Raw genomic sequence first — 25,762 nt, 5'->3', positions numbered from 1 at the left:
TTGGATATACTTTATGAAGTACAAACATGAAGTTTTTAAGATCTTTAAAAACTTTCATGCTTTGGTTCACAATCAGTTTTCTTTACCCATTCTTAATTTCTAGTGTGATGGTGGGGGTGAGTAATCTTCAAATCAAGGTTGTAAGTATCCTATCATTACCCGTATCGGTCGGGCTTAAAGTAACACCGCATCGTATCATAAATATATCATAAATTTGTAATAAAAAATTTCCAAAAAATCCAGAAAAAAAAATTAGCAAAAATTCTAAAAAAATCATATCACATGAAACAATAATGAATTGCACAAAATACAACCATAAAATCACATATGAAGTATTTATGTCTCTATGAGCTGCATAAGACATCATCAAACATCAACTAATATAGAATCATAGATAATATTGCATACATATCTCATAAGAGCAATGCAAAACATTAAATATCTTGCAGTTAAGAACATGCCACAAGACTCATACTTTCATATTACATAAACAAATATAAAATGACCAAGTTTATGAACAATTAATCTTTAATTTTCGGAGCCATCTTGTTGGATTGTTGGCAAGGGGTTGTAGGGGGGCAACACCCCCCGAGGCAAATTTTTTTTGGAGAGTAGCTTTGTAATTTTACTCATAATAAAGATCTTTTACCTTAACCAATTTTCTTTAGTGAAAAAATGGTGGAAATACACTTTTTTTACCTTAACCCACTTCTTTGGGTGAAGAAACAATGAAAATACACTTCTAATGGCCTCTAGACAAATGGAGAAGTCGGCCCTCAAAAGGTATTTAAAACCTAAAATGAAAAAAGTAACTTTTGGCCTTTCTAAAGTACTTTGAAAATGTATCATACGATACACCCTGTATTGTACGATACAACACAATATAGGGGTGTATCATACGATACACCCGATACAGGTACGATACATACTTGTATCACAATACGAGTATGTATCGTATCGCAAAATCCAAAAGTAATGACACATATGATACTGTATCGTACAATACTTACAACATTGGTCCATATAATTAATATGCTGCCAATGAAAATTCTTCAAAATAAATCACCATATTATGAGTTGTTTAAACAACATCCTGACTATGATTACTTGAAGGCATATGGCTTCACTTGTTATGTCCATATTGATGCATCTTTGAGGACTAAGTTTGATACGAAAGCATATATTTATAAATTTGTTGGATATGTTGACAATTATAAAGGGTTATGATGTTAAGAACATGTATATTCATATTTCGAGAAACATTGTCTTCGATAAACTGAATTTTGATTCCAAAGACAATAAGCTTCAAAAGGTGCACCCAAAGTCAATTCAGGTATATCAGCCCTGGATGAGTGACAATTTATTTCCCAAGGAAGCTATCACAGAATGCGAGCAAGTTAATGGAGAGCTTGTCAATTCAGGGGACAAAGTAGAGAAACAATTCGCTACAGGACATCAAAGCAGTGACTTAGATTAAGGAGATTACAGGTTTAAAGGTATTGTATACAGCCGTAGGGACAGAAGTAGTTCAAAAAATGATGATTTGGAGCAAAGAACCATTGCATTGCAGGATAACCAAAATAACCAAACAACAAGAAGATTTGGAAGAATTCGACACCCATAAAGTTGAATTCGTTATCAAAGAACCGTTGGCATTGTTTTAGATACTTGAAAGGTACTCTTGGGGATGGACTTCGTTATAAAAAAGAAGATAATAATGAAGATATCATTACATTACTTCTGATCAAAAACATGTTTATTAGCCATAAATGAGTAATTGAGCATTTAAACACTAATAAATGAGATTTAAACGATAGATACACATTTCTAACTCGAAGATAAAGATGAATTATTTATTTATTAATAATATCCAAAATTTACAGGTTTTACAATTACATGTACAAGATTGCCCCTTGTGTTAATGTACATAATAACTTATAAGTAAGGGGCAGAACAGAAAACAAATAAAATACATTAGAGGACGTTACATAGAGGTGTCATTTATAACGTCATTCTTGGTCCAGATCTAGATTTAAATCTAGACCCAAAATGTCACGTCTCAATAGCCTCCCTCAAGTTGTGCATGGTGAGAATCATGGACAACTTGCTCTCCAAGTACCAAAACCTTTGTTTGCTTGACCTTTTGTGAACAAGTCACCCACTTGATCTTGAGTTCCAATAAAATGAACTCTAATCTCCCCACTTTCTATTTTGCTTATGATGAAATGTTGGCCTATTTCAATATGCTTGGTTCTTCCATGCTGAATTGGATTAAGTGAGATCTTAATCACACTTTGATTATCACAAAACAATATTGAACTCGGTGTCTGCTCATTTAGGTCAGATAATAAATATCTAATCGAGGTTACCTTTGATGAAACTGCAACCATGGATCGATATTCAACCATAGTGCTAGAACGACCCACTACCTTTGTTTCTTGCTACTCCATGAAACAATATTTCTCTCAATAAAAATACAACATCCAAAGATTGATCTTTCATTTGAATCTCCTGCCCAGTCTGCGTCTGAAAAGGCCATCACTATAATCATATCTTTAAGAGTTAATAATCAATTATATTACTTCTGATCAAAAACATGTTTTTAAGAGTTTTGTAAAATATTGGTGTGATATCATTGACTTTTGGAATTTACTAGATAAATTTAGCAAGTTAAAAATCTTAATTTTTAACCAAGAGGCATTTTGGTCATTTTAATCAAAAGTGCTATTTAAAATATTTAATCTATGTTTTGCAGTAACCAAATTTGGTGAGATGGAGATGTTGGCGTATGTAACGTTTTCTGCTCAATAGTTAATATTTATTGGTGGTTTACCTTATCTTTCTGGATTTTTGGGGATTTTATATTTTTAGAGCTTTTCGCATTTTCGACCGTGCACCAAGTGTTCGGTGCATTGTTGCTTGAGCGGTCTTTGCGGATTTCGAAACCCCTCGGTCTTTTGGGTTTTGATTTGTTGTTCTTCACATTATTAAAGTAAGTTTCCTTAACTAAACTTGTAGAGCATGTTTAGGCATTAATTGCGTAAGCATGATGTTGTTATGATAAATACTCCACTGAATTACAAATACAAGTTATGCGCATACATCGTACTTAGTTGCGGATATCTCGGGGTGCTATGGTTGCCTATATATTTAACTGATTTGAGTGCAGGATATACTAAAAATGTGATACTTACGCTAAGTATCAAAACAACTATAAGCTAATGTGCATTGAATACAATGCAATGCGAAATGCAAATCGGGTAAATGCCCGTGGTAAGTATGTGGTGCAAATGCATCACCCAATAAATTTATTTTTATTGTATGCAACACTTTCTTTCTCACACACACCACTTAGTTGTGGATATGTAGGACTGTTGTGATTGTAGTTCGGAGATCATGCTGAGCATGATTTGAATGTATGAGAATAGAAGTAATTTTCTTGTCATAGTTCAGAGATCATGCTTGTCATGATTTTAGATAGCGGAATATGGAGTGTGTTTGTTGCAAGTACATGTTTGAGCATGCATTTGTGCGATTGAATGTTGCATAAATTGATGTGTTTGACATGACCATATTGAATGCTAGCGTGAAATAATAATTATGTAATCATGGACGAAAGCATGAGTGATAGAATCATGTTCATGATAGGATTATGCAAATATCATTATGCATGGACTGATATGTCCCGTGCTCTCATGAACGAACCATGATTTATGTGAATGCTATATATATATATATATATATATATATATATATATATATATATATATATACACTATGTGTGAGACACATTATGCATGAAATGCTTGCTTTGCATATTAATTTATGTGGTGAAACAATGCATATATGACTTGAATCTTGTGTGCATAACTCGAACTACGTATGTTGAGGTTTAGTTGTTTCGTATTATGAAATGTGCATATTCACGTATGCATACATAGAACTCATATTTTGTTTACGCATACTTCGATGTTCAATTTACGAAATGCAATGTTCATTGTGGCGATGGTATGATGCGTAGGATAATATGCTTCTGTATGATATGATTTAAATGCCACATGATATGAAATTATGAATGCATGCGATAAATGTTTAAGTTCAATAGTGAACTATAGTTCATGGAACCTTATTGGTTAAATGTGTGATTTTATCATTTAGATGTCATATGAAATGATGTATGATGTAATGCATATTGATTATATACATGTTTGTGCTCGTGTTGGTGGCTATTGACTCTGAGAGTGGTCAATTGTATTGATGCATGTATTACAATAGTTTTTACTAGATATGGTACCCGTTGAGGAACTGTTCCCAAAGGATTATCTGTAAGAGTGCGCATCACCAGATTAGGTAATCCGGCTAGAGCGGTAAGTCTTTGTGAGGAAGTCCATTGTCCAAGAGCGGGTAACCCGCAAAAACGGTATATTCCTTTGAGGAAGTGCATTGTCCAAGACCAAGCAGACTATCCGTCTAGGACACTAACTCCTTTTGTGGTTGTACATTTCTCAGACCAGGCGATCTGGCGTGGATCTTGTGAATATTTATATGATTAAATGAAATGTGATGATGAATTGTGATGATCTTCTGAGTTAATTAAGATAGCCAGTTATGAATCTATAGATTTGGCTTTTCTGTTGTAGCATGATTATATACTGAATTCAGATGTGAGAATCAGATCCTTATTGATTTTAGATTTTGATATGAGGTTATGATTGTGATGTTTATGTTAGCGTATAGGTGAATGACACATCACGCCTATAAATGATCAGTTTTGACTTATTAGGTGAATGATACATCACTATACATAGTTTCATTGCAAATGATTACATTATGATTGTCTGAGTGAATATATCACATCTATTTATCATGATTAATGTGTATTATGAATATCTAACTAAATTACTTAGAAGGTATGTGTGTGTGTTTCACGTTGAAATGGTTAAATGTGATTTGACTTATTGTTTATAAGAATTATGAATGCATATGAAAATGATGCAATGATTTGAATATCTTATATATATATATATATATATGCGATGACTTGTATGACTTGAATGCATATAAATTATGCTTTATTGTGTGAGTTAAGATAGAATAAAATATTAAGTGATGAAATGTTTTTAAATGCTTTATGTTCGAATGCTTGAAATGGATAACTCATAGGACGTTGTTCTCTTGTCTATCACCTGATGATTGATGAATAATATATCATGTATTTATCTTTAAATGCTTGATATGTTTTCTTTATGTTTGAGTTTGGGTTGTTTTATCAGACTTTAGCGAGTTCGACCGCGTTTTATGGGAGACAGGTAATGCAGGTAAAGTATGATGAGTAGTTGGAGCGAAGAACTCTTCAAACTGCATCCTCGAGGGTCCACTCTTACCTTGCGATCTTGGTAAACATGATCTTTTCGTTTTAAGTACTTGATCATGTAGAGAGATTTGAAATGAAATTAAAACTATTCATATTTTAGTCGTATATTGTACGCGGTTTGAAATATATATCCCGTACATTTTGATTTGATTGTTATCTTTAGTGTAACCCCACCCAAAGTTTTAACCGTTTTTTAAAATTGTTTCCGCATTATAAGAGCTGATTTACTTATACTTATAAAATAAATTTTGTTTCTAAATTTCAATATTTGAACAATAATTAAGGTTAAAATTTTGGGGGCGTTATAGTAATATTGTTGAGGATTACTTTTATTATAAGGAAACCTGCACGTCCCATATTGGGATCTGCGTGGAGTATTGCGGCAAGCTCTTTTCTCTCCTGTCTGTCTTCTTCCTTCTCTCAATCTGTGGTGATGTGAGTCTGATTTACAGATTCCATGACTGAGAATCCCAATTCTGATGACATGGGAATCCCAATTCCTTTACATGAAAATCCCAATTCCCATGACTCAGTGTCCCGAATCCCTGAGGAATCACAAGTCCTATAGTCAGAAATCTCTATTCTCTAAGGAATCTTGATTTTTTCAAGAAATCTGATTCTTATGTTCATATAGTTTCACATATTGCTTCCTAAATGATTCCCCATGCCATTTCCTACTCCCTGTTTTCTGAATCCTCTAAAATTTGAAATGATCACTTCTTTATTCCAATTTTCATACTGCTTTGTGATTCATACGACTGAAGTTTTCAGTAAAATTCATATATTAACAACTGAATTTCATTAAAGAAGAATAGAATAACCATTGAGTCCAAGTGGTAGCCAGTTTTTCTTTATTAGGTTTTAGGTTAAAGGACTGAGGGCACTCATAATATTTTGTTGTTTGAGGCAAGTCCACTTTGGTTTATATCATCTATTTGTAGTTGAATGTTCATTGGTTTAATTCTGATAGCCAGCTTTTCTTTATCAATTTTGATGGTTGAAAGACAAATCTTGGCATCCTATTTCCAGAGCAGGGTCATTATGAACCAGGCCAAGCTAAGACTAAGTTCATTATTAGACTAGCTTCATAATCAACTGAGCAAAGCTTGAGCCGAGCCCAAGCATTTTGCAAGATTGGTATAGGAAGAACACTGGATAAAAAGGAATTCGATTTCTGAACCTTCTCGTGCAATCTTACATACAAACCACCAGAAGGAACCCTAGATTTAAATTAAACCATTAAAAAGGAAACTTAAAACATAATACTTATTCTATTAAGCTACAGTATATATATATATTATTTATTTATTTATTAAATGAGTTAACTTGAGCCAAGCCTTTACTGGGCTGATAATGGCCACCCTTCTTCAAAAGTTTATTATTTGCCTAAAATAAGTTTTTAACTGCAAGAAATTACCGCCTGCAGAAGATGGAAGCATAAAATGCTTGGTGTTAAGTTTTTGATAGAATAATCACAAACGGTGCCTTTCATTGCAAAGAAATTGATTTATGCTTAGCTAATAGTGAATGTACTTTGTAAGCTTAGTCTTTTAGCTAATGGTACTCATGCGTGTCTTTTTATGTGCATGTGTGTTAGTGAACTTGCAAACTTATGACTGTACAATGTGTGTGTGTGTGTGTGCATGCACATGTGCATGTGTGTATCACCCAAAAAGAAATTGAGTGCCCATCTCTAATGAATCTCTTTTTGGGATCACTACTGTATAATGCACTTTTTGTGTGGTGAGAATCAACTATTGTACTGGATTAGTTCTTCAAAATGTTTGTCTAATATATGTGCCATTTTTTATTGTGCACAGGTGAGATCTTTTGGTGGTGAAAAACGACAAATGTCAGTCTTCGCTAGTCAGGTGGCTTTTAGACATTTGTGAATCTGAATTTCTTGCATTGGGAATGTCTCAGTCCGGTTCATATTACTTTGTGAGTACTTTATGAAAGATTAATCTTGCTGCTCAATGTGTTCTGCAAAAATGGTGCAGGTTCTTGCATACCAAGCCAGTGGGATGAAACTTGGAACTTTGAAATCTGCAAATGAATCACTAACTAGAATAATGGTCTACATCTCATTGATGGCTTTGTATTTTCTTGGTGGAAGCAAAGTGAAGGCAGTAAGTTCCTGTGTAACACAGCACTAGCCTTGATATTTGTTTTGTTCTATACCCTGTTTGGCTTTTCAGTAGCACTTATGATAGCTCAATCTATGAACTGGATGGCATATTTTTCTGCCCATGGGTCAGTCACCAAGTCATGAACCGACTTTTTTTTTGTCCATTCTCATCTTCCAAGAGTTGTTTTTGTTTGAACTTCTTTCAGAGTGCTATTATTAGAAATATTCTTCAGATTGTGCTCATGTAAATGTTTTCACTTCTGATTGTTTGCAAGAATTGCCTTTGTGCTTGAATTTTATGTTATGGGCTAAATGAACTAGTACTTATTTAGTAAGAACTATGTTTCCCCTTTTCTTTTCATGGTTCTGTTAGGTTTGCTGCTAAGTTTATCAACGGATTTTCTTAAAAAATATGAAAAACCCCTTTTCCAGTCGGCTTTGATTAGCTTTTAAAATTGGGTTGTAGTATTTTTGGTTCATTATGTCTACACCCTCAAGACGTGGTATTTATTCTGATACTTCATTTTTTCCCTTAAGAATTATGGTAACTAATATGCTGGCTATTGTAACATGTGCGCTTCAAAATGGAAGGCATGCTTGTGCCTGCACTGGTACTTCTGCATGCTGCCATTTACACACTTAGTATATTGTACATGGTAAATTTTCAAATAGTTTACTATGGGACTTGTGTTCTCACCTTCACTACATTAATGAAGTTATGTTTTTGCAGTATCATGTGCGCATGTGTTTGTGTATGTGTGTGCATGTGCACATGTTGTGGGTGTTGTTCATACTGATGCAAACCTGCACGTGTTTGTCTGTGTGTGCATGTTGTGGGTGTTGTTGGTAGTGATGCAAACAGATCAGAGTTCAGGCCCTTATCATGCAGTATGTTGCATAATTCATCTAATTTGTTCTGCAGTTTTACTTTCACTGTGTTGCATTATTTTGAAGCATCATAATGCATTTCATGCTTCAGATCAGAACATGCCAATTGCCAAGTGTTTGACAGTATTGAGAGTGGTACGCGGACTCACGGCAGTGATGAAAAATTCCACTTGTGCTTGAAGCATACCAAATTAACCAGCGCTATGCCTTGTGATGTTTGGACATTGTTTTGAAGCTTCACAATGTTCCACAGTCTGAGCTTGCAAATCCCTGTTGTTTGTCTTTGCATTGGATTGCAGAACTTCTCAAACTAGTCATGATGCCGATAATTTATCAATATTTCTCATTGCAGGGAGAACTCTCTGTTGGAACAATGGCATCTTTTATTGGTTACACATTCACCTTGACTTTTGCTGTAAGGCCTTTTGGCATCTTGCCTTATAGTTCACTTGGATCATCTTTACTTATGTTCCAGTTAAGAACCTGATTTGTGTACCTGCCATCTGATTTTAATGGAATGTATCAGGTTCAAGGTGGTGTAAACACACTCGGTGATCTTCGTGGAACTTTTGCAGCTGTTGAGAGGATTAATTCTGTTTTGTGTGGAAAGGAAATAGATGAATCACTGGCATATGGCTTAGAAAGAGATATCCAGGGAAAGAGTTCAGATACTGAAAATATTGGTCTCTACAAGGACGGTTCTGATGAGCAAATTCAGTCACCAGATGTGCATTTTATGTCAGTCCTGAAATCAAGCAGTGATGGTTGTAATATGGCATGGTCTGGTGACATATGTCTTGAAGGTATGCAAGAGTTTACCTTCATAGGGTCTGGAATAGTACTTTCGCTTTGTGTATGCTTTTTAATATTGATGTTCATGGGCAGAGCCAAATGGAGTGGGAGAGGGCAATTTCTCCCCTTGCCAAAATTTTCCTATGATATTTGGGATTTTTCAGTTTAATGTATATACACTTGCCATACTTTGCTCCCCTTGCTGCCACGCAAGTACCCCCACCCCACCCTTTGACAGTTTATACAGGTATGAAGGTGAAGGGTAATGACACAAAAATATCTAAAATTATGGGTATGGGGGTACAACTGTGTGTGTGTGTGTGTGTGAGCTCCATCTAAAAGAAAAAGATACAAAGGCAATGAGAAAATCACCCCAAAACAAGAGTTAAATAAGGCAAAAATTAAAGGGTGAAATTTACACAGTAAAATGATTCTATCCTCAAAGAACTGATCTGCTTTAAGCATGTTTTTTCCATGTCTCTCAAACAAAGAGTTGTATGGAGCTTTGGATGCTTTGATGAATTGTAACAGGAGCATTGGCTGTCTTACAGAACATCGATTGATTTCTATCTGACCAATTATACCACCAAGCTCGAAAACACCATTTCTTCCCTAAGCCTCATCCATGGGGCCAAGATGTTCTGCCTCACAGATTTATCCCCTTAGTGTATTTTTGAAATTTGAAACTATACTGTCTGGGACTTTTGTTGGGATGAACTACTTCAAAGATAATTTGGTTCAACATTCTTTTCCTATTTTCCATCACATCTAAAAAATCTTTCCAGCTTGTGCATGACCTCCTTCAACTAAAATAGCATTTTTCTTTAACCAAATTGTTGAACCTTTATTTGATGCAAAATAGTTTTTCTCTGACCTATAGTATTAATTATTATACTAGGTTTACTTTGACTAAGCCAATGCCATCTAATTCATTTTCCTTTTTGCACTGACAGATGTATATTTCTCTTACCCATTGAGATCTGACGTGGGAGTCTTGAAAGGGTTGAACCTAACATTGAAGTTTGGAACAGTGACGGCTCTGGTTGGTCCTAGTGGTGCTGGAAAAAGCACAATTGTACAACTATTGGCGCGCTTTTATGAGGTGTAGTTTTTATCTCTTAATCCACCAAACGGTGTGCTTAGAAGACACTTGTTTCTTTAGTAACTTAAAATAATTGTTTGTCTTTTCAGCCAGTCAAAGGTCGAATTACAGTAGCAGATGAAGACGTCCGGACATTCGATAAGAGTGAATGGGCTCGGGTTGTCTCCATTGTGAATCAGGTCCATACTTGACTATGCATGTTCGTGTTATTATGCATAACAATGAGACATATTTGTTAGTGGAAGTTGAAAAGAGAAATCTTTCCTGTTGAATGGATGAGACACTTGAAAGAGAACATGGGTGGTGGAAAAACACAATGCCATAATTGACCTGATCAACTTACCTCTGATAAGTGATGAACAATAGTTACATATTAGATATGAATTCTATACATAGTATGGCATACAACACTATAGTTAGCAAAACAGTATAATATATTGTGGAACAGTAAAAATGAATTTTTGCCGTCCACTTTTCTTATGTCTTAATTTTGTCATTAAATTGCCAACATGACATTGTCTGATCACTCTCTCTATAATGTGTAAGAAGATGCAACCCACAATCCGAATTCTCAAATGATTCTCACAAAAGAACTCCCACAAGAACCATAAAGGTTCATAAGCAAAGCTCACTCACAAGAACCAATAAGGTTCATACACAAACAACACCTAAGAGAGAATACAAATAAAAAATGAAGAAAATATAATTTCATTCAAGTGAGATATAACCCACAACAAAAAAAATACATTACAATGGGGGTGAGGCTCCATATTTATAGAACTAATAAAGAAGAGGGAGAGGGAGTCGTTGTGCTCCCAACGGCTCTATTTAGAGCCGTTGGACTCTAGAGTAGTTGGGAGTCCAACGACTCTCTTAGTGCTTTGTGCTTTTTGACTTAGTCAAAAGGCATAATGCCTATTACATGTCCAAAAATATAAAAACTAATTAAACTATGAAACTAAACTAAAAAGATAAGATTACATATGATATTGGTATATTACATATGAGATTAGCTATGAGATTACAATTTTAACACTCCTCCTCAAACTTACGGTTGAACAACCAAAAGTTTGTCTAAGAGAAAATGAAACTGGGGAGCAACGAGAGGCTTAGTAAAGAAATCTGTCAGTTGATATTTTAATGAAACATATGGAAGATCAATGATACCGTGTAGGAATTCCTCTCGTATGTAGTGACAATCCATCTCGATATGATTAGTCCTTTCATAAAATGTTCGGTTGCTAGCAATGTAAATAGAACTTTTATTGTCGCAACATAGTTGTGATGCTCCCGTACTCATAACACCCATATCTTGAAGTAATCGCCTTAACCCGACTACTTCCATTGTAGTTGTAGCCATGGCTTTGTACTCGGCTTCAGTTGATGAAAGAGAGACATTTTGTTGCTTCTTGCACCTTCAAGAAATCAATGATTCTCCTAAAAACACACAAAGTCCAGTAGTTGAGTGTCGATCATTGGGATCACCTCCTCAATCTGCATCAGTATAAGCAGTTAATTCAAATGAGGAAGAAGCAGACAAGAAAAGTCCTCGAAAGATGAAAGTTTTAAGATATCTAATAATGTGTAACACATCTCCCATATGAACAGTAGTAGGAGCATGTTGAAATTGACTTGCTATGTGGACAACATGTGCAATGTCAGGTCTTGTGATGGAGAGGTAAGATAACGCCCCAACAAGTTGTATGTAAGGTGTTGGGTTCTCAAGTGGTTCTCCATCGTCAATCTTCATTTTAATATTCACAACTTCAGGAGTGTCAACATGTTTTTCATCTGTGATTCATGACCTGTCAACAATATCAAGAGCAAATTTGGATTGAGATAGTAAATAACTTTTGGGAGAATAAGCCACTTCGATACCAAGAAAAAAATTTAAGAATCCTAAATTGCTCATTTCAAAGTTGTCTTTGAGTTGAACTCCCTGTTTATCACTTCCAGTGATGATCATGTCGTCCACATAGAGAAGAAGAAGAATAATACCTGCATTAGATTTCTTAATAAACAAAGTTGTGTCAATAAGACAAAATTGAAAACCAAAATCAAACATAAATTGACTAAATTTATCATACCAAGCCTTTAGGGCTTGTTTGAGACCATACAAAGCTTTATGTAAACGAAGGGTTTTTTTCTTGAGGAATCTTAATACCAGGTGATGGTTACATACACTTTTTTAGCTAGGCTCCCATTGAAAAATACATTATTGACATTCATCTGAAAAATATGTCATTTCTTTACCGAGACAAGAGCTATTAAGGTTCTTACGGTGGTCATTCTAGCGACTGGTGCAAAAGTCTCTTCATAGTCTATTTCATATTCTTGAGAATAGTCTTTGGCAACTAGTCGGGTTTTAAACCTTTCAAGAGTGCCATTACTCTTGGTTTTAACTTTGTATACTCATCGACATCCTATGAGCTTTCTTTCTGGTGGAACATCTTGAACAGTCCGCGTATTTGCCTTTTCAAAGGCATTTTACTCTGTTGTCATGGCTTCGACCCATTCTGATTGTTATTTTGTCGTATCATAATTAGAATGTTATATGTAGGAATGTAATAAGGCAATATATGCTTGATGTTTTGGTGAAAAGGACTCATACGATACAAATTTTTCGGGCACTTTTGACACCCTAGAAGATTTTCTTGTTTCTATTTGATCCTGTGCTTTAGAATATTTTTCTAGAGCACAAGGTTGCTCTAGATTACTTCATTTGAAGTATTGAATACAGTCTGGATTATTATGAGATGGTTTGGTGCTTATAATATCATTTTGATCTTCTTGATCAATTTCACCTTCAATAATATTTGGAACTAAGTCCAATAAGAAAGAGTATTCATCTACTTCTCTAAAAATTTTAATTTCAAAAGAACACTCGTTTTCTAAGAATGATACATTTCTTGATACATATAACTTTCTAGTTTTGAGATCAAGGCATCTATAACCTTTTTGATGGTTTGTGTAACCAAGAAACGCATATGGAATAGCACGAGGAGAAAGTTTGTCTTTTTTGTTAGAAAAAATAAAACATTTGCAACCAAATACCCTTAATCTTGAATAATCTGGAATTTGTTTGAAAAGTTTTTTTCACAGGTGATATATTGTTTAACAAAGATGATGGCATTCTATTAATGAGATATACTGCAGTTAGAGTAGCTTCGGCCCCAAAAAAAAATTGTACTTGTTGAGTAATGAGTAGAGTTCTTGTTGTTTCTATAATATGCCTATGTTTTCTTTCTGCTAAACCATTTTGTTGTAGAGTATATGGGCATGATCTTTAATATATAATGCCATGTAAATTTAAATAATCGTTAAATTCTTTTGATATATATTTTCCCCCTGAATCTGTGCGAAAAATTTAAATATCATTTTTAAATTGGTTCTTGACCAGGTTATAAAATATTTGAAAATGAAAAGATACTTCGGATTTATGTTTGAGAAAATAAATCCAAGTATGCCTTGTAAAGTCATCTACAAAAATGATATAGTACAAAAAACCTCCTTCTAATATGATAGGTGCAAGACCCCACATATCCGAATATACTAACTTAAGAGGTCGAGAAGAGACAAAATTTCTTTCTTGAAAGGGTAATCTCTTCATTTTTCCAAGAATACATTTTTCACATTTGAATGTATCAGAATTACAAAAAAAAATCATATTTGGAAAAAAATGAATCTTGGATATACTAGGATGACCAAGTCTCCTCTGCCATAGATCCAAGTCCATTTTTTGAACATTACAACATAAAGTATTCTTGAGAATTTCCAAAAAATCCATGTAGTATAGGCTTCCTTCTCTATGGCCTTCCCCAATTAGCTTCCCTAACTGGTGATCCTGCACTTAACAACCACGAGAAGAGAATGAAACGTTATATCTATGGTCAGATAATTGAAAAACAAACATGAGATTGAGGTTTAAGTTGGGAATATACCTAATTTGTGGGATATAAAATCTTTTTGAGTTTTGAGCTATGTCACATGGGTGCGGGTGCGGGTATGGGTGCGACACGGGTGCGGCGCAATTTCAAAAATTTTGGACATGGGGACTCGGCTATATATATAATTATATATATAACAATAAAATTATATATGTCCAAGCCCTTTGGCAAGATGCACAAGGAACCTTGCAGTTGAGTTGTTAACACAGAGTAGGAACACGATTCTGTAGCGGCAAAGGGAAAGCAAACACAGAGACCCCAAAAGGCACCAGCCTGGCAAGAACGAGGCAGGGGGTGATGAGTTGTGGAGCTTGATTCAGATTTTTTTGACCAGGTTGTGAAAATTTTTCTTGGGCTTATGTTTGAGAAACTGAGGTAGAGGGCGGAGCCCCCTACCTGAACACATATCTGAGGCAGGGGCAGCCCCCTCCCAGAAAATACATCTGATGCAGGGGAGCCCCCTGCCGGAAAATAAAGTATGGCAGGGGCCTCCGCCCCCTGCCGAAAAAAAGAACGAGGCAGGGGGCGGAGCCCTTTGCCTGAAAATAAAGTATGGCAGGGGCTCTGTCCCCTGCCGGAAAATAAGAATGAGGCAGGGGGCAGCCCCCTGCTGGAAAACAAGGAGGAATGGGACGCCCCCTGCCGGACGAAGAACGAAAGAGGGAGGAGGCATACCTGAGACCGGTGGCTTGGGAAGAGGGTGGCTGGCGTCGCCTGTGGCTCATATTCCATCGCTTTTGCCCTGTTGAGAGTTGTAAACTCATATTCCATCGCTTTTAACCATTCATCATTCTTTTTTGCTTCTTCGAAGTTTTTGGGTTCTAGAAGGAGGGAATGACGCTAAGACAAGATCTATGTTTAGGTGAAAAAGAATCATATGAGATGAACCTAGAAGGCACCTTTCTATTTCTCTCAATTCTTCGTAGGTTTTCTTCATTTGTTGAAGTGGAGCTACTAGGTTCACTGTATTTTTCAATCGCACTTCTAAAATTGTTTTTGTCTATATGGGTATATGTTATAGGAAGAGTTACCAGAAGCGCCTAGGTAAAAGGGGAAGCACGCTTCGGAAGCGCGAAACGTCGTGCTTCCGAAGCGTGAGGGGAAGCGCCACTTTTAAATGGGAAGCACGCTTCCCTTTAATGGGAAGCTGTCTTCCCATCACGCTCCCCCACGCTTCCCCCTCGCTTTCCCCATTTTTTCATTTTTTTGTATTTTTTATTTTTATTTTTTTCGCTTCCCCCTCGCTTCCGAGACGCTTCCCGATTCACTCCTAAGTAGTCCCACGCTTTCCGCTTCCTAAAATTTTGAAAGTACCTCGCTTCCCGCTCCCGCTTCCTCAACTGGCAACCATGGTTATAGGATCTCTCGATGCTCCTTCATCATTGTTTTGGTAGGTAGATGGATGAAAAGAAATATTTTCCTCATCTTCATTATTATTATCATCATCATCATGAGTGAGTTCATCATCACTATCATTATCTTTCGATAACAGGTCAAACAAAAAGGAATAATCCATATTTTCTTTATAAGATTCATTTTTTTCAAAACCATTAACATTTTTCAGAAAACTCACATTTCTGGAAACATATAACATATCATTCTTAACATCATAACATCGAAACCCCTTTTAGGTTTCGGAATGTCCAAGAAAAGCACATGCAATGGCTTTCGGTGAGAGCTTGTTGTTCTTGTCAGTAAAAACAAAGCATTTGCAATAAAAAATTCTCAACCGATTATAGTCAGATTCTTTGGTATACAACATTTCGAAAGGCGAGATTTTGTTTAAATTTTTAGATGGTAAACGATTTATAAGATAGACAGATGTTAAGGCAGCTTCGGCTCAAAAACCTTTTGTGATGTTTTGAGAAATAAAAAGGGTTCGAGTTGTCTCTATTATATGTCTATGCTTTCTTTCGGCTAATTCATTTTGTTGAGGAGTTTTTGGCCAAGATCTTTGATGAAGAATATCATAACTTTCAAGATAAATTTTGAATTCACTTGAAAGATATTCTCCTTTATAGTCGGTTCTGAAAATTTTTAGGTTTCCATTAAATTGATTTTTAATTATCATATGATAGTTTTTGAAAGTCGAAAAGACTTCATATTTGTGCTTAAGAAAAAATATCCAACAATATCTTGTGTAGTCGTCAACAAAAATTGCATAATAAGCAAAAACCCCTTTTGATAAAACTGGTGCCGGTCCCCGTACATCCAAATGAACAATTTCAAAAGGTCTTGTTGTAAACATAGATCTTTGACAAAAAAGTATCTTTTTCATTTTCCCAAGAATACAATCGTTACAAGTGAAATCACTTTTACATGGGTGTTTAACAAAAGGTAAGTAGAATTTTTTTACAACATTTGGATGTCCAAGTCTCTTGTGCCATACATTAATATCCTTTTCTTGGACAACATTACAAAAATGGCTCTTTGGAATTTGAAGGAAATCGACATAGTATAGATTTCCCTTCCTAGAGCCTTTCCCAATCAACCTCCCAGACCGGCGATCCTGTATCCAACATTTGTTAGATGAAAATTTTATATCACACCCATGATCCGAAAATTGAGAAATCGAAAACAAGTTTAAGTTCAATTTTGGTATAAATCTAATTTTTAGGATAAAGAACCCTTGTTTTTCAAAATTTTCAATTCCTTTTACTTCAAGAGACGTTCCATCCGTAGTTGAGACGAAAGATGGTGAGAGATTGTTTGAGTATTTGGAAAAAGTACTAATACTTGGGGACATGTGAAAAGAGGCACCTGAATATAAAAGCCAAGAGGTCTTACCGGGAGGTGAAGATGTTGACATGGCGGTTCCGAAAATTGCCCCTTTTAGAAGAGGTTGAAGTGCATCCACAATTTGTTGTAATGAGAGAGCTCCATTTGAATATGACAAGCACTCTTTCTTTTGAGGTTGGGATGTGGTAGCCATAGCTAGCAACTTTTTTCACTTTGGACAAATAGGCTTGATGTGCCCCGGTTTCTTACAAAAGTGGCACACAAACTTGCTATAATCTTTCTTTCTGCCTTGACCACTTATACCTTGGCTTTGATTCTTGAAGTGGGGATGTTTGTAAGTTCTTAAGTTATTCCCCGGTCTTGAGACGGCATTAACACTTTCACTTTCTTCATGGTTGGAAGATGTTGCTAGAACAGTTGGGTTATTTTTGCTTATGCTCATACGAGTCTCTTCCCCCACTTAGTTTCGTAATTACATCTTCAAGAGAGGAGGAGGTGAAAGAAGAAAGAAGGGAGGATCGAATTTGCTCGAATTCGAGTTTAAGCCCATTCAAAAAGTTAAAAAAGTGATCATCTTATAATTGGTTATGCCTAAGTTCAATAGCCTCTCCACTCCATTTGGGCTCAAGCATAGCAAGCTCATCCCAAATAGACGATAATTTCGCAAAATACTCTCTAATAGTCATTTTATTTTGTTGAAGGGTCAAGGCCCTTTTTTAAAGATAATACTTGTGGGACAAGTCCCTTGAAGTGTACATCTTTTCAAGGTATTCCCACACTTGAGAGGCTTTCTTGAACTTGATGATGTTGACATTAATTCTTGTTTCAACGAATGAGAAAATCCATGATAGGATTTTGAAATTCCTCATCTCCCATTCTTCATGTTTCTTACTATAGTCTTCAAGAGCCTTGGCTCTTTCTTCTCCTTCATGGATCTTTATTTCTCCTTGTTTCATCAAAGTGATTTTGAACTCCGGTTCTGGAATCGAGCCTTGGACATAGCCCAAAAGCCTTTTTTCTTTAATATGGGCCTCCATGTTTCCGGCCCATACATGATAATTGGACCCATTAAGTTTAAAACCAAGAGAGAAATGAGAATCTTTTTCACCCATTAGAGAGGAGAAAAGAGAGAAAGAGATACGTACCACAAAAGAATTTTAGATCTTTCTTGGTAAAAGAGACTTCTAAAATATTGGATGAAGAGAAGAGTCGACGCTAATCATCAAAATTTTGAAGGCATGTTTTTCGAGGCACTCGAAAAAGGTGAGGAACCACGCGATCTTTTTTCTTCAATGTTGCTTTGATACCATGTGAAAGTATCTTCAAAAGGATGCTATGATCAAGACACGATGTTCTTTATGGAAAACAAGTGCACAAATGCACGATAAGAACACTTAGAACACTTGTGTACAAAGGCACAACCCATATCTCACAAATGCATAAAAAGAATGGAAAGCTTTATTAGATCACACGTAGGCTTTGACCCAAAGCCATAAGAATTACAAGGGGAGAACCCCTATTTATAAACCACAAAAAAGGAGCCTTGGAGGGGCTTCACTCATAGACGTTGGAGCCTCTCCAACAGTCACAAATGTGACCGTTGGAGGGGACCAACGTCTATTTGAGTGCCTCCCCCCCCCCCAAAGTACCTTTTGGTAAAAAACAAAAAAGAAACAAAAAAAATAAAAATAAAAAAGAAAGAAAATAAAATACAAAATTGTGCATAAAACTGAAGAAATGACTAAACTACCTCTATGACTAAAATAAGAATATATATATATATAAGTGGATAGATACATATACATATATATCATATATGTATATGTATCATCCTTTATATATATAAAATATATAAGATTACAAGATTTCGGTAATATAATTTAAAATAAGGTTCATACACAAACAACACCCAAGAGAGAATACAAATAAAAAATGAAGAAAATATAATTTCATTCAAGTGGGATATAACCCACAACAAAAAGAATACATTACAATGGGGTGAGGCCCCATATTTATAGAACTAGAGTCATTGGGAGCCCAACTACTCTCTTAGTGCTTTATGCTTTTTGATTAAAAGGCATAAAGCCTGTTACATGCCCAAGAATAAAAAAACTAACTAAACTATGGAACTAAACTAAAAAGATAAGATTACATATGATAGTGGTATATTACATATGAGATTACAATTTTAACATAATGCACAGTAATTTAAAAATTTTAATACATTTATCTTGGCCAAAGTACTGATTGATGAATAGTTCTGCAGTTACCATAGCAGCAATATAAAAGATTGTCGTTATCTTTCCGAAAAGGTTTTGCTATTATGAACTCACTATAATTGATAGAGGACTTCATGGGTCCAAGATACATTGATGCTCATATATATATGTACTTGAAATATTCTTTTCTAAATTGGTTTACTGCAGGAGCCGGTCTTGTTCTCAGTTTCAGTTGGAGAAAACATTGCATATGGTCGACCTGATGAGAATGTTTCCAAGGAGGATGTTGTGAAAGCCGCAAAGGCTGCAAATGCTCATGAATTCATAATCTCTCTTCCACAGGTTGGTCATGTTATTGATTGTGGCAGTTCAAGTTCTTGATTCCTTTGGGGATTGTAACCTTGAATTCCTTATTGTTTTTCACTTTTAGTTTTTCATTCTTGTGCTTTGTTTTGGTTCAGGGTTATGACACGCTTGTTGGTGAGCGTGGAAGCTTGTTAAGTGGAGGTCAAAGGCAGGTAGTTAAAATTTTGTGTTTAAAGAAGGTTGAATCGAGTATCTGAAAATTCTGAACACTAGGAGTACTAACTGTTACATATTGCAGAGAATTGCAATTGCCCGAGCGCTTCTGAAAAATGCTCCCATTCTAATACTTGATGAGGTACAGGTCTTGGCTATTATTTATTTTCCAATCTACAACTTTTTCCAATTCTTCCCTGCCCCACCTATTGTTCTCTGACTTGCTTGTTGCTTACTATTTAAGGCAACTAGTGCTCTAGATGCTGTAAGCGAGCGACTTGTCCAGGAAGCTCTTAACCATCTAATGAAGGGAAGGACGACACTGGTGATTGCTCATAGGCTAAGCACAGTGCAGAATGCTGATCAGATTGCTGTATGTGTCGGTGGGAAGATTGCTGAACGAGGAACTCACTCGGAGCTGCTTGCTCTGAATGGTCAGTATGCAACGTTGGTAGGGACTCAGAGGCTTGCCTTCAAATAATCCTGGAATAGAAATTTTTCTGTGGTTTGGATCAATCCAGGCAAATTTCAGTTCTTGATCGTGTAAAATTTGCAAAAGCCTACCTTACTGTCACTGATGTTTCATGTTCATTCTACGTGACGAGCATCCAGTGTTCACTCCATTCCCAGCCTATGAACTGAGCAAGCCTTGATCTTTTTTTATTTTTTTTGCGGATTCTCATGGGTGATCAGGTTATTTGAGTAATTTCTGTTGTATATGACATTCATTTATAAGCATGAGAAAAAGGAAAATTTTAATTGTATTGTCATAGTAATGGTTATAATGGAAAACCTTACCCCCCATCACGGCTGCACATTGGCTGGCCTTCCGTTGGTAAAACCCTTGAGGTCCCTCTTGCCAACCGAAGAGTACACCTAGATTTGATCTTGTCGCAAGGGACACCACCTGTGGGTTTCGAACTTGTGATGCCTAGAGTCTTAGAATATTGTGCAACATAAGTAGGAGTGAGATTGCTTAGTAGTTGGCTCGGGGGTTCATAAGACTGAGCAAAGCATGCTCTAATGGTGGTGAGCTATGTTACAAAGACACCGTAGGATTAATACACATGATTGGGATAAGGGAAACAGGTTCGCAAAAAATTTTAAATTTAGGATATGAGGACACAGATATATATATATATAGAGAGAGAGAGAGAGAGTAGAGTGCAGGTGCATCAACCCGTTTACGACACAAACCGGTTTAAGCCAAACCCGAACCCGGCTAAGAAGCGGGTTGACTGATCGTGTTGGTGGGTCATGTCAGATTTTGCCATCCCTACCCCACCCCGTCTCAAAATCCTGCCTTTCATTCTCGCACGGGTTTTAATTTTAATTTTCATTCTCGTTTCATGTCCTCCATCCCTGGTTCAAACGGGGCAAGGCGAGGCGAGCTCCGTTTTTCCTGGGTTCATTATCATCCCTGAAGAAGGATTGGGGACAGGACAAGGTCCATCCTGGCCTTTATCCCCGCACGGGTTTTGATTTTAACCTCCATCCCAATTTCATGTCCTCCATCACAAGTTCAAACGGGGCGGGGCCCGTTTCCCCGCGATCCACTGCCATCACTACTTTCGTCAGTATTTTTTCAAAAGGGCTTCTCAATATGTAAATTTTGTTTTTTTCCCATACGGATGTTTTTCTCTCTTCCAAACGTGGCCTAAAGGATAACGTTCTCTCTCACACTTTTCATCACTCTCATGGGGTCGATCTTCCTGGTACTCTATTACGATTCCAGCACGGTTTGAAGCAACACATATGCTGCTACTGAAGTCTTTCCCATCTACCATCATCAACCCGTCATTCATTTCCACCCATAGGGAGCAAAAATGGGCCGAGAGACCTTCACCATTCACGACTTCCGCCGCCTCTACCGCTGGAAGAAGGAAGAGGGACATTTGGGTACCCAAGTTTCGTCACCATCATGTGAGTTCTTCCTCTTCTTCTTCACTCTCTTTGAATTCCCTCCGCACGGATCATTTGGTTAACATGAACGAAGTGCTATGCTCCATCGAGCAAATCTCCACAGAAGAAGAGCTCTTCGAATTCCTATCTTCCTTGAAAAGGGGTGGCACAAACAGTGGCCCCTCACTAAGGTTGATGGTCTCCATACTAAGCAAACAAACCGATTGGCAGAAGACGTTGGCGATTCATGACTGGATGATCGAAAAGGGGGACTACCCACCTTCGATTTTCGCCTATAATGTCGTTCTTCGGAACGTACTCAGAGCGAAACAATGGGATCTCGCCCACGGCCTCGTCGCCGAAATGAGGGAGAATTCGGTTTTCCCGGATAAGTTTACATACTCAACATTGATCACATCCTTTGGCAAAGTTGGATTCTTCGACGAATCGCTCGCTTTCCTCCAGCAGATGGAGCAGGATAGAATTGTTGGGGATCTCATAATTTACAGTAATCTTATTGAATTGGCTCGAAAGCTCAAAGATTACTCGAAAGCTATTTCCCTGTTTACCAAATTGAGGAATGCTAACATTTCCCCGGACCTTATCGCGTATAATTCGATGATCAATGTGTTTGGTAAGGCCAAACTCTTCAATCAAGCGCGCGAGCTCATTTGCCAGATGAGGGAAGAAGGGGGTGCGGTTGCGCCGGATACGGTGAGCTATTCCACCTTGTTAAATGCCTTTGTTGAAGATGAGAATTTCTTGCAGGCTTTATCGGTTTTCTCGGAGATGAAGGATGTTGGTGTTCCTCTGGACTTGACGACTTGTAACATAATGATCGATGTTTATGGGCGGTTGGATATGGTGAAAGAAGCAGATAGACTGTTTTGGAGTATGAGGAAGATGAATGTTGCCCCTAATGTAGTTAGCTACAACACCATGTTGAGAGTCTACGGCGAAGCGGAGTTATTTGGGGAAGCCATTCACCTTTTTAGATTGATGCAGCGGAAGGAGATTGAACAGAATGTAGTTACGTATAACACCATGATCAAGATTTATGGAAAATCTCTCGAGCACGAGAAGGCGACAAATTTGATCCAGGAGATGAGGGGGAGAGGGATCGAACCTGATGCCATTACCTACTCAACGATCATATCTATATGGGAGAAGGCTGGCAAATTGGACAGGGCAGCCATATTGTTTCAGAAACTGAGGAGTTCTGGGGTGAAAATCGATCAAGTTTTGTACCAAACAATGATTGTGGCATATGAGCGTGCAGGTTTGGTTGGGCACGCCAAGCGTTTGCTTCATGAACTCAAACACCCAAATGAGGTCTCAAGAGAAACAGCAGTTGTTATTTTGGCGAAGGCAGGTAGGATTGAAGAAGCAACTTGGTTGTTTCGGCAAGCGTTTGATGCTGGAGAAGTAAAGGACATATCTGTTTTTGAGTGCATGATTGAGCTGTTCTCTAGAAACAAGAAACACGCAAATGGAATTGAAATCTTTGAGAAGATGAGAGGGGCAGGGTATTTTCCTTGTTCAAACACTATTGCACTTGTGTTGAATGCTTATAGAAAACTTCAGGAGTTTGAGAAAGCAGAAGCTGTTTACAGAGAGATGAAAGAAGAGGGATGCATCTTTTCAAACCAGGTGCACTTTCAAATGATGACATTGTATGGAGCAAGAAGAGACTTTAAAGCAATGGAATCACTACTTGAGGAACTAGAATCCAATCCAAATATGCATAAGAAAGACTTATATCTTGTTGCAGCAGGAGTATATGAGAGAGCAAATAGGTTGAATGATGCTTCTCGCCTTATTAATCAAATTATCCGAAGAAATAGATAGCGAAAGCAAATTCAGATTGTTACCACAGACTTATTTATTTTCTGTCAATTAATTAAGCATCCATTTATCAGGTTGTCATTCCGTGTTCTGAAACTGATATGGTCTCCAAAACAAGCAAAAGATAGGAGGACATACTGTTGAATTCAGACATTTGTAAATTGCGTGACAAAGCATGTTTAGATGTAAATTCTTAGTTCTAGGTTAAACCACCTGAGCTTTCTTTATGAACTTTCTGAGGTTGACTTCATTCTCTGTCAGCAGAAAAGTTGCCGAGTCTTTTGCCAAGTTGTGTCACAGATGGACGAAGTGCTCAAGTGCAGAGCATTGCGGTGAGGATTGTTGAAATTTTGTTGAACATAGAAATGGGCTAGTTTAGGTTGGTGACCTTGATGTTAGTGGCTCGTCAAGTGACGCTTGCTGCCCATTGTATTGTGGAAATGGAATTATATGGTTCCATAATATCTATTACTCATTTTTATGTACTCTTTTTTTTCGATGCTTATGATATTTTGATGTATAACATGCACTGACAGCCTGGTTTGGCAAAGCTGATATCTCCTATATGTATTCTTTGGTAGTGGAAACATTTTGATTCAGTTTTACAGAACATCACTTTTTGGTTAAGGGCTGAAAACCTGTTATAATCATAATAGCCACAAATACGCAGTGACCTTTCTTTTTCCCTTTCTTTTGTGTTTTGTTTTGGTGGGTTTCGTGCTGTTTTTATGCAGAAAAAGGCTATCAAGGAAAATGACAGTTTAGTTGCTCTGATTCTGTGCATGTATCATTCATGGCTTGCTGTCAATTCAATCTATATATCTGGCATAAATGAAATGAGTTTCTCCGACTATTCAAAAAGTTCTGCAGAAATTTGTTATGCTGTTCAAGTTACAGTTATGATGATAATAGACAAATCTCTTCCTAGAATATACAACATGGGGGGTTTAGGGTACCATTGATTATCAGTACAGTTGTACGATTGTCTATTGTGGAGTTCTGTCGGCTTCTAGATTTGTGATCAGGTAATATTTCCAAGAGGTAGCTTTCTAACACTATGAAATGTTCTGCTTGTGGCAGGTCACATTCTCTGTCATGTTCTTCAGAAACTGTTTTATGCATATTTCTGTTTTACCATCTGCTTACAATTTGCATATTTCTATGAGTACATGCTAATTCCCAGCTGCAAGATTCTGATTTTGGGTAAATGGATTCATGCAGAAATTTGTGGGAATACTATAATTCACAGTAACAAGCCTTGATTTTCAGTTATCAATGTCTGCACAAGATTGTGTAGTTTGAGCCACTCAAACACTCCCCTGTGACTGCTTGTCATATTGTCTTGGATACGCTCGGTGCCAGTGTATTTGTTTTACTAAATCAAGAGAGAACATGCTCATATTTTGTTGGTTATGTGGTCTGTCCTAGAATTGGACTTAAGCTTGTTGCCTGTAGTAATATCTCAGAGGTGGTCCATCAAAGAGATGATGGCATACATCTCTGCTTTTAGTTCGATGGTAGGATTTCAGACAACAGTGCCTCTGTTGCTAGTGAATCGGTATTAGTCCACTCCTTAGTATGAAGTCAAGTTGGTGTTTAGTGGTTTAAGTATCATTCTATGGTGTGGTGAACGTTACAGGGGTGTTGGTCTCCCTGTGAGCTGGAAAAATGAGTAATTTTGATCTTTGGATTTGGCATTAATCCAGTGGTCGAGCATCTTTCAGTTAGCTGGTTGGGCAGAACTGACATGGCATTTGTGCCCATGCCACAATTCTTGCATCCGTTTTGGATGGCAATGCCATGCCAAGGCATTGGCATTCAATCAAATTGATGGAAAAAGAATGGTCACTCAACCTGGTGTTCCTTTTATGATTATATCCTATGTAACGAGGACACAGCAAAATAAACATGGGACATGACGTATTTGTGGAATTTGCCATTTAATATAGTATATAAGAGGATACAGCACGAGAGAGAATTGGAGTATCCCTGAGACAGATTATATCTTGGACCCTGCTTATCTTTTCGTCTGAGCTCCAACCCTTGACCTTCCCCAGCATCACCATGGTCTATGTCACATGGGTGCGGGGATGCGGCACTTTCAAAAAACCTGGGTGTGGAGGTGCGGCAAAATTATAAAAAAATTTATATATATATATATATATATATATATATATATATATATATATATATATATATATATATATATATATATATATATAAAGTCCAAAAGTTGGACATAAATGACCTTGGATGCATTGACTGCACCCAGGGTCAGGTTGACCGCATCAGGGGTGGGTGTGGGTG

General features: G+C 36.8%; 2 protein-coding genes across 2 annotated transcripts in view; both read left to right on the top strand.

Annotated features, from left to right (window-relative positions):
• The window catches only part of LOC149836099 (ABC transporter B family member 28-like), a 31,557-nt gene extending 11,085 nt beyond the window's left edge, over positions 1 to 20,472 (top strand). Inside the window, exons 7-16 of the mRNA XM_090008982.1 lie at positions 7,195 to 7,245; positions 7,375 to 7,503; positions 8,743 to 8,805; positions 8,917 to 9,193; positions 10,136 to 10,284; positions 10,374 to 10,463; positions 19,397 to 19,531; positions 19,651 to 19,707; positions 19,794 to 19,850; positions 19,953 to 20,472. Coding sequence (XP_089865108.1) covers positions 7,195 to 7,245; positions 7,375 to 7,503; positions 8,743 to 8,805; positions 8,917 to 9,193; positions 10,136 to 10,284; positions 10,374 to 10,463; positions 19,397 to 19,531; positions 19,651 to 19,707; positions 19,794 to 19,850; positions 19,953 to 20,189 — 1,245 coding nt within the window. The 3' untranslated portion in view covers positions 20,190 to 20,472. The remainder of the gene's footprint in view (positions 1 to 7,194; positions 7,246 to 7,374; positions 7,504 to 8,742; positions 8,806 to 8,916; positions 9,194 to 10,135; positions 10,285 to 10,373; positions 10,464 to 19,396; positions 19,532 to 19,650; positions 19,708 to 19,793; positions 19,851 to 19,952) is intronic.
• Positions 20,473 to 21,388: 916 nt separating this feature from the next.
• Positions 21,389 to 23,536, top strand: LOC149836098 (Tetratricopeptide repeat (TPR)-like superfamily protein). Its single transcript, XM_090008981.1, has one exon. It carries the CDS (start codon positions 21,464 to 21,466, stop codon positions 23,456 to 23,458), a length of 1,995 nt encoding a protein of 664 aa, XP_089865107.1. The 5' UTR covers positions 21,389 to 21,463; the 3' UTR covers positions 23,459 to 23,536.
• Positions 23,537 to 25,762: the final 2,226 nt, after the last annotated feature.

This window comes from Nuphar pumila, chromosome 6 (genome assembly GCF_984573655.1).
Source record: "Nuphar pumila chromosome 6, dmNupPumi1.hap1.1, whole genome shotgun sequence".
NCBI lineage: Eukaryota > Viridiplantae > Streptophyta > Magnoliopsida > Nymphaeales > Nymphaeaceae > Nuphar > Nuphar pumila.
This window is presented reverse-complemented; position numbering and strand designations above follow the sequence as displayed.